This window comes from Penaeus chinensis, chromosome 42, assembly GCF_019202785.1.
Source record: "Penaeus chinensis breed Huanghai No. 1 chromosome 42, ASM1920278v2, whole genome shotgun sequence".
Taxonomy (NCBI): domain Eukaryota; kingdom Metazoa; phylum Arthropoda; class Malacostraca; order Decapoda; family Penaeidae; genus Penaeus; species Penaeus chinensis.
The window spans coordinates 15,736,045-15,746,044 of NC_061860.1; the positions used below are offsets into that span (position 1 = coordinate 15,736,045).

Genomic DNA, 10,000 nt, shown 5'->3' on the forward strand with positions numbered 1-10,000 from the left:
CAGAGCCAGGCAAAGCGAGGATATGACGGCGAATATTGATTACCAATAGCAATGATCTTGATTACGTAAAGAAGGAGAAGTTAAGAGGGAGAGAGAGAGAAAATCAAGAGGAGAATAAAATCTATCGTGACGTTGAGAATTAATTAGTACCGAGAGCGAGAGAGCGAGAGAGCGACAGAGAGACAGACAGACAGACAGACGGATAGACAGACAAACAAATAAACTGAAAGGAAAGAGAAAGAGAGAGAGAGAGAGAGAGAGAATAGAGACATACAGAGATTGTGTTTACTGAAACTGAAATCATTAGACCTGTGTTCTTTCTACATCTTTGCCACCTTACCTTTTCCAATCTCGCCCTCCTCCTCCTTCTCCTCCTCCCTCCTCCTCCTTCTCCTTCCCCAGTGTAGCGTTGATGCCTGGGGGAAGATCTGTCAGCGATGAAGATAAATCAATTTCTGCGTTTTATTAATTTTTCCATTTTTTTCAATAAACACACTTAGGTTAACACATAAATATTCTTACATACATACATGTACTTGCATAAAATTCCCTCTCTCTCTCTCTCTCTCTCTCTCTTTTTTTTTTCTCTCTCTCTCTCTCTTCTTTTTTCTCTCCTCCTCTCTCTCTCTCTCTCTCTCTCTCTTTTTCTCTCTCTCTCTCTCTCCTCTTCTCTCTCTCTATTTCCCCTCTCTCTCTCTTTCTCTCTCTCTTCTTCTCTCTTCTCTCTCTCTCTCTCTCTCTCTCTCTCCCTTCTTCTCTCTCTCTCTCTCCCGCTCTCTCTCCCGCTCTCTCTCCCGCTCACTCTATATCTCTCCCTCTCTATATATCTCTCCCTCTCTCTCTCCCCCCCTTTTCTCTCTCCCTCCCTCTCTCTCCCTCTCTCTCTCTCCCTTCTTTTCTCTCCCTCCTCTCTCTCTCCCCCTCTCCCCTCTCCTCTCTCTCTCTCCCCCATCTCTCTTCCCTTTCTCTTCTCTTCCTCTCTCTCTCTCTTTCCCCCTCTTTTCTCTCTCTCCCTCTCTTTTCTCTCTCCCCTCTCTTTTCTCTCTCCCTCTCCCCCCCCCTCCCCTCTCTCCCTTTCTCTCTCACCCTCTCTTTCTCTCCCCCCTCTCTCTCTCCCTTTTCTCTCTCCCTCTCTCTCTCTCCCTCTCTCCCCCTCTCTCTCTTCCCCCCCCTCTATAATCTCTCCCCTTTTCTATATATTCTCCCTCTCTCTCTTTCCCCCCCTCTCTCTTTCCCCCTTCTCTCTCCCTCTCTCTCTCCCCCTCTCTTTTCTCTTTCCCCCTTTTCTCTCTCCCTCTCTCTCTCTCCCCCTCTCTCTCTCTCCCTTTCTCTCTCTCCCCTCTCTCTCTCTCTCTCTCTCTTCTCTCTCTCTCTCTCTCACTACGTCTCTCTCTCTCTCTCCCTCTCTCTCTCTCTCACTCTCTCTCTCTCCCTCTTTCTCTCTCTCCACTCTCTCTCCCCTCTCTCTCTCTCCCTCTCTCTCTTATCCTTCTCTCTATCTCCCTCTCTCTCTCTCTCTCCTCTCTCTTTCTCCCCCTCTCTCTCTCCCTTTCTCTCTCCCTCTGCGTTTACTGAAACTGAAATCATTAGACCTGTGTTCTTTCTATATCTTTACCACCTTACCTTTTCCAATCTCGTAGTCCTCCTCCTCCTTCTTCTCCTCCTCCTCCTCCTTCTCCTTCCCCAGTGTAGCGTTGATGCCTGGGGGAAGATCTGTCAGCGAGAAAGATAAATCAATTTCTGTTTGTTTGTTTTTTTCTTTTTTCAATAAACACACACAGGTTAACACATAAATATTCATACACACATACATGTACTTGCAAAAAATTATCTCTCTCTCTCTCTTTCTCCCTCTCTATCTCTCTCTTTCTCTTTCTCCCTCTCTCTTTCCCTCTCCCTCTCCTTCTATCTATCTGTTTGTCTATCTACCTCTATGTCTTTTTTATCTCTTAGACTTTGATTTTCCTAATTCGCTCAGATATCCTATTCGGACTCTAAATCTCCTCGTCTCGCTCGGCCTTCTTCGCGAATCAACCTCGAGTTCGCTCACTGCAAAGTTTCCTGCTTCGGAAACTCGTTTCGGAAGCGCTTTGAAGCTCCCTTTGAAGTCGAACGACGGGGGCAGCCGGGAGCTCAAGGGGGCCGGATCTAGGAGCGGGACGGGACGGAGGGGGGGTGGGGGGGCTAATTCTTATTTTGCGAGGGATTAGTCTTCCTTGTTGATAAAAAAATAATAATAACGAAAGAAAGAAACATTTGATATCTCTATACGAACCTTCTTTGTCTATAAAAATACTTTACTGATTCATATTCCTTCTTGCTCCAAAAAATAACATTAAAAAAGTTCCCTTGTCCTAATAACAGCATTCGACTTATTTACATAACTTGTCTATAACTTGTCTATATCTGATTGATTCACATGAATCTTTCTTACTTACGAACAGTAGAGTGATTCAGGCAAATAACAGGCAAATGATTTATATGAATATTCCTTGCTTGTAAGAACAGTCAACTGATTAATGTGAAGCTTCTCCTTAAGAAAGATAAGAGACATTCCTCGGCAAGTTCACGTAGCTAATATAACAGCACATGTACTGAAGAGGGTATTAGTACATACTGATAATAACGTAATAATGGATAGATATCCTGGCTCATTTTTTACTTCATTTCAAGGTTAACTGGGCGCTACGAGGCAACGAAACTCCAAAGTTCATCTGTTTGGTTAGATTTAGTTATTAACAGGCTAACTGGTACATATAACCAGGTTATGTGTACCATTTAGCTTGTTAAACCCAAAAATGATATTGATTTTTTCCCAAGAGTGTTCTAATGGCTTTTAATGGAAAGGAACTATTCTTTATCATAAATAAAAGAGGTGAATTAGGTTCTACTTCTAGCAATGATAACAATATCGAGTAAATTATACAAATAGCTATGTATATTGGCATATTTGGTATGGCGCACTCTAATTGGCTAAACGTGATGTGATTAGCTCCGCCCCCGTTTTGACTCGACTTTTGGCAATCTGTGCAATATTTTATTGTAAGTGTTTTTTTTAGTGCATTTCATTGAAAATGTTTCAGTAATAACAAAACTCATCGAAATGAAACCAAAGAAATAGATAGAAAATAATATTTGCAATTAATAAAGGCAAAGAGGCGGAGCTCTGAAATTGCCAACTGGGATTTCCATCAAGACAGAATGGAGCCATCTGTGTGGAACTACCTTGCCGTTTTCAATCATTATCCTTTTATAGTTCATTTATTTATTATATTTTCTGTAACAAATTCGAAGTGAGTTTCGGGAAGCCAGTATCATTACACCCGGAATATCCCTCATGATAATAATCAACAATGATGAGAGTGGAACTTACCTTCATAATCGTATTCTTCAGTTGACGTCGGCGTTGTGGGTGGCACTGCTGTGGTCGCCGGGGCTGGGAATGGGCAGGCGATATCGGATTAGAAGCGGCAAGGGAAGTATGATGCGTAAGACAGACGTGCTTTTCAATAAGCGGATGTAGAGATACACACATACACACGTGAAAGGATGTGCACACATGCGAGTACACATGCATATATATATATATATATATATATATATATGTATGTATATATATATGTGTGTGTGTGTGAAAGACGTGTGTGTGTGTGTGTGTGTGTGTGTGTGTGTGTGTGTGTGTGTGTGTGTGTGTGTGTGTGTGTGTGTGTGTACATTATATTACTAGAAGTAGTAGTAGTATCATTATCATCATTAATTCTAATTATCATTACACTTCGATCTTGTGGCTGTCCTCAACTGACCGGTTTTGATGAACCGTATTCATTGCAACAAATGTAGACAAGGTATGAATGAGAATGGATATCTTCACAATACAAGAGACGTATAGGACTTTCCGCGATATTTTTGCTAGGCTGTCTGTTCGCCAAATACGATCCACAAGCTAATTTCCGCATTAGGAAATGTCCGTGCACCATATACATAAGTATATAAGTACATATGCAAATAAGTATATACATTATACATAAATACACAAGTGTGCAAAAACCTGTTCTCAAGAACGTCTTTCAAAAAAACCCACGAAAAACCGCCACAATATCCTCATTATCAGGCACTTTAAAACAGGATCCGTGACGTACCTCGACAGCGCACAAACACGGAATAACACATCACTCGAAAAAAGGGACAAATAAACCCAATACGACATGAAAGCGAGAACTGAGAGTCACATTACAATCAAGGAACACGCGCGCCACCAAAAGGACATTGTCAACATTGTGAAGGAGATTTGCAACAAGAGATTGAAAGATATTAGTACGTCTTCAGTGCCAATACTCCTTCATTAAGAGACACCACGATAGCTTTCATGTTGTATCGGAGAATTCCTTTATCTTAGAGCGCTTTTGTGTGGCATATCTGTGGCTGGTTCTTTATCTCATATCATTACTGTAACGCATTTATGTGGCTAGTTCCTTATTCCTCATCCTCATTGCGACTTATTCCCGTGGATGGTTCATTATTCATTATCATTAGTTTAAGGAATTCCTGTCGATGGCTCCTCATTCATTCCTATCAGTATAACTTATTCCTATGGTTGGTTCTTTATCCAATTCCTATCAGTCTAATTTATCCCTATGGATGGTTTTTCATTCATTCCTCTCAATCTAACGTATTCATGTGGTTTCACAGGGGCGTCACCAAAGAAAAATCCTGGACCACCACCACCAGACTGATCATTTGGAACTCTCCCTCTCCTTCGCCATCACTCCAACAATTCTCGGTTGTGACGAATCCTTGGAAGAGGGACTAAGCCTTTACTATAGATGGGGGGTGGTGAATATGCTCTTCGTAAAGAAGTCGGAAATTTATGAAGAGAAGATACAGTGACTTCTCCATTTATCAATTCAGGGGATCTAATGAATATGTTGAATACGTTTAACCACGCCCCTGCTTCTTCTTTTTTTAAGCCACGTGTTTCTTATTCCACATCATCTTTCTCATCATCTTTATCATCTCGGCGGCTTATCTGTGGCTGCTTCCTTATTCATTAATATTACTGTGACTCATGCCTTTCGTTTGCCGAGGAAGATTCAGCACGCGCAATAAAACGAGAATGAATGGGGTATCCTTACTCAGACTGGATGAAGAAATGTGCGCTGTAGCTGTTTGATCGGCCAAGAGAAGGAGCTCCTTAGGGTACTACATGATCTTTTGGTGTGGGTGCGTGCGTGCGTGTGGTGCGTGTGTGTGTGTGTGTGTGTGTGTGTGTGTGTGTGTGTGTGTGTGTGTGTGTCTATTTGCCTTTGTTCTTGTTGTCTTTGTATTTTTTTGTCTGTGTTTTTTTGTCTTAGTCTTTGTTTACCTCCATGCTTGTATGCGTATTTGTCTCTGTCTGTATGTGAAATTGTGCACCTGCGTCCGTGCACATAAAACCAACCAACGCCATCTGTATATACCAACACACAAGGAGAGAATAACGCCCCCCCCCCCCCCCCCCCAGCCCCGACGGTCACCTGCGAGCGCGCCGGCCGGGACGACGCTGACGATCCAGGTGGCGGAGGCGGGCGGCTCCGTGGACGTGTCGCACCGGTACTCGCCGCCGTCCTCGGGCCGCACCTGGAAAGGCAAGGACGAGGGTTGAGGGGGAACTTAGAGATAGGATGAAGGGCTTAGAGTGAGGGAGAACCCACTAGGATTATTGCGGATTTAGGGTGGATTCTTATAGTTTTAAGGTGAGGAAGAACACGGTGGAAGGATTAAGGGTTTTGGGTGAAGAAGAACTTAGTGATAGAATCAAGGGTTTTAGAGTCAGGAAGAACTAAATTAAATTTGTAAGGATAAAGGGGGAGGAAGATTTAGCCTAAGAACTCTGTGAAATGATTTAGGGTTTAGATGAGTCAGAACACAATGAAATAATCAAATATAGAGTGAAGGAAACCCCAAAGAGATTAGTATAAATTAGGGTTTTTTTAAATAACTAAATAACGTTGCTAGGGTTGTTAGGCGAGTGATAAGAGTGTCAGCCCTTCACTCCCTTTCGGCAAGAGAGATCGCCGGAAAGAAGAAGCAATCCTTTCCTCCGCCGTCTCCTCTCCCGGCCATACACTCTCGCCAACCAACCTCCATCGCCTTCCTCCTTGGCACTTCCCTCCATCTCGCTCTTGGCCTCTCCTTCCTCCACGGCCCAGAGAGCTTCGGTTCCAGTTAGGTTCTGCCAGGTATGCATATTTCGTTTTCTTATCTACATCTACGTAGCTTCTGCAATCTCTTTTGTTTAATTTTATCTATGTATGTTTGTCACTCGCGAGTTACCCCCATGTTGTCCGTTGCCCAGTTTCGTTTTGGAATCTCACTCATTAAGCGAAGCATTTTCATCGTCGATATCTCCTTTATCTTATCCGTTCATTCTTCTGTCCTAAAGGAAATAGCAGATGTAAATGCTATTTTGACAGTACTGTGTGTGTGTGTGTGTGTGTGTGTGTGTGTGTGTGTGTGTGTGTGTGTGTCTGTCTGTCTACATTCATTATTGTTATCATACTTCCGGTGTCTTTTCTTTCCATATTTTTTACCTCCGTTTTTCTAAAGACCTTTATCCGCCCTCCCTGAGTTTGCAGTTCTATATACAACCTGGCCGTTGCAGTTTCTCACCATAGCCATTGCTCTGTTCTTCCTGTTCTATGCTGTCCTCTCGTGAATAATGTTTTTTTTCAACTTTCTATCTCCATCCTTTCTGCTCCACGATTCTATCACGTGCTTCTTCTCCTAACCTCTCTCAGTCTACGTCCAGTAAATTTTTAGATCTTATTCAACTTGTTTTTATTCATTTCCGAGTTCCTCTGTGTACGCGAACTTCATCACTCCCCTTTTTAAGTTTAAACTATCTTTATTTTAGTCTGTTTCTCTAATTTTATTTAAGCGTATTTCCTCCTATATCTGTTCTACACTCTTATAAGGTATAAACACAGTACCAATTTCGCATTACATCCTCATTTAATCAGCTCGAGTTCTTCCCTCCAGCACTGCAAATAACAAGATTAGTTTCCCCTCTCTTATATCTGGCATTTGAGAAGCTTAAACCACGCACTCGTTCCCATTCCCGACATATTTCCCTCTCCCCTTTTCAAATTCCTAATCCACAACTGCGCTTCCTCCCATCCCTCGCCGCTCTCACACCCACATGACCCCTCATGATTCCTCATAACAAAACCTACTCATTTTCCTTCACGGACATCAAGACCTCATGCAGTTCTTCCTGGAATCATAGATCATTTCCTGAGATTCCTCTTTTCATTCCTCGCTGCTTCCTCCCTAAAGGGGGGGGGGGGCGTAACAGCTCTGTACCTCGCATTCCTTTCTAAGGTTAATAAGATTGTTGATGAGTTAATTGAAGATGGTAATAAGGACCTAATGAGATTATAGAATAGTTAAGGTAATTAGAATATTGAAATAATTACAATAATAATGATAGCACTAAGGATCATGAAAGCTAAATACAGTTGTGAATTTAAGATTACGTTTACAATAATGGCAATGATAAACGTAAAAAGTAACATAGATGAAAAATGTACATAAACAAATTAATTACTCTGTAAAACAAACTAACGATAAAAGGATAAATTAACATAAAAGCAAATATATATAAACAAATGCATGAGCTAATAGGTAAATGTATGAATTAATAATATAAATATTAAATTAAACAAAAAGGACCCGATTATTGTTCAAACTACAGGTCAATTATCATGTTATAAAAGAAACAGACAGATCCACGAACACACACAGATCTGGTCCCGTCGCTGCTGGTCCCGGAAACATCAAACAAACAAAATACAAAAAACAAAACAAAAAAACAAAAACAACCACTCAAACAATCAATCAACCAACTGCAACCACCTGCAAACAACCACAAACGACCCATTTACCTGCGCGATGTTGAGGAAGACGAGTCTGGTTCCGTCGCCGCTGGTTCCCGAAACGACATCCACGCGAGGGTCGGTGGTGATGCGCAGGTCGCCCACGGTCAGGAGGAACACGTCGTGGGTCAGCACCACTTCCTTGGAGGGGGGGAGGGGAGGGGAGGAAAGAGGGGAGAGAGGGTAAGGGATGAGTAAGTGGGTAAAGAAAGGGGTAAAATCGATACTTGAATGTGGTTGGTTGGTTAAGAACACGCAGCGAGGCAGCATCGCGTCATTTGAGAGGGGGGGGGGGGGAGTTAGTGGGGGGAGGAAATGAGTTTATCGATTTTTTTCAATTTTTTTTTTTTTTTTTTTTTTTGGGGGGGGTGAATAAATGAATATGGTTTGTAGATGAACAAGTGAGCACAGGGAGTGGGAAAGGGGAAAGAGAAGCGAATGAGTCGGTGAACAGGGATCGTGAATCAATCCAAAGTACATAGATGAGTATTGTGAGTCAATTAAGGATCGCGTGAGTCAGCAGTCCTTTTAGAGGGAGAAAAAAGTGGCAGGTGAGTAAATGAGTCGATGAATACGAGTAATTGTTTGGTTTATTAAGAAAGAAGGGAAATGAAGGCATATGTTCAACACCACATCAATTTGGGCGCGTGAGTAAATGAGTAAATATAAAGTAGAAGACGTGAGTAAATGAGTAAATATAAAGAAGAAGACGTGAGTAAATTAGTAAATATAAAGTAGAAGACGTGAGTAAATGAGTAAATATAAAGTAGAAGACGTGAGTAAATGAGTAAATATAAAGAAGAAGACGTGAGTAAATTAGTAAATATAAAGTAGAAGACGTGAGTAAATTAGTAAATATAAAGTAGAAGACGTGAGTAAATGAGTAAATATAAAGTAGAAGACGTGAGTAAATGAGTAAATATAAAGTAGAAGACGTGAGTATCGAGTTAATCTACCTTTCCTCTTCTTTTTCGTACAAAATGTGAATAAATTGATGTGGACGATACACTAAGAAACCGAAATGACTTAATTATCAGGGGAGGAGGAGAAAGTAAAGTTGAGTAAACTGAACTAATGGAAAGGGGTTCGTGAGTAAAAATTGAGTCAGTCGATCTTACGATATATTACGAAAAGAAGCAAAATAAATGCTTGGCTTACTGATACATCACGAGTGAACTTGATGAGTAAAGCCGTGAGTAAATTGAATGAATCAGTCGATCATTTGGTTTAGTCAGTAGGGAAATAAATGAATAAGAGGAGAGGTTGGAGGAGGGTGAGGGAAGGGGGGGGGGGGGGGGTCACGAGTTTTTACATTAGTGGTTGCAGAGGGAGATGATGGTGGTGATGGTGATGATGGTGGTAGTGATGATGGTGGTGATGGTGGTGTTGGTGATGATGGTGATGATGATGGTGGTAGTGATGATGGTGGTGTTGGTGATGATGGTGGTAGTGATGATGGTGGTGTTGGTGATGATGGTGGTAGTGATGATGGTGGTGATGGTGATGGTGGTGATGGCAGTGATGATGGTGGTGATGGTGGTGGAGATGGTGATGATGGTGATGACGGTGGTGATGGCAATGATGGTGGTGATGGTGCTGGGGGGCCACGGCACAATTGTGGGCCATGCCGTAATCCTCTAGCGGGCCATGGCCAATCTCCAGGCTAGGAAGCGCACCATTAAAAAAAAAAAAAAAAAAAAAAAAAAATCTGTATATGATTGACATTTTTTCATTAGCAACCAAGATTGACAATTTTTTTTTTTTTTTTATTAGCTACCGGATTTGCAAATATTTTGAGCTTATGTTAATAAAATAAAGAAAATAAAATGGAACCAGTACTGAACAGCAGTGAGCCACGAATATGAAAATGCAAATTAATAAGTAAGGTCATTAGTCCATTAAAGAGAATGCCGAGAGGTAATTAATTCAATAAAGTGTTCTGAGGGGAGAAGAAGGGGTCGGTAGAAGAGTCAATTAATAAGTCAGGTGATCGGCGTGTTTATTACAAAGGAATGTAAATTCATATCGAATTAATTAACTTGTTTGCTACTTAGCTTATCAAAGAACAAGTCTGATGGGAATGTTAG

General features: G+C 41.6%; 1 protein-coding gene across 1 annotated transcript in view; it reads right to left on the bottom strand.

Moving 5' to 3' along the window:
- Positions 1–10,000, bottom strand: part of LOC125048011 (basement membrane-specific heparan sulfate proteoglycan core protein-like) — a 73,918-nt gene that overhangs the window by 1,529 nt on the left and 62,389 nt on the right. The window contains exons 26-30 of the mRNA XM_047646585.1: positions 7,923–8,054; positions 5,514–5,616; positions 3,374–3,436; positions 1,624–1,713; positions 341–428 (exon numbers count right to left, since the gene is read on the bottom strand). Of these exons, the coding sequence (XP_047502541.1) occupies positions 341–428; positions 1,624–1,713; positions 3,374–3,436; positions 5,514–5,616; positions 7,923–8,054 (476 nt within the window). The remainder of the gene's footprint in view (positions 1–340; positions 429–1,623; positions 1,714–3,373; positions 3,437–5,513; positions 5,617–7,922; positions 8,055–10,000) is intronic.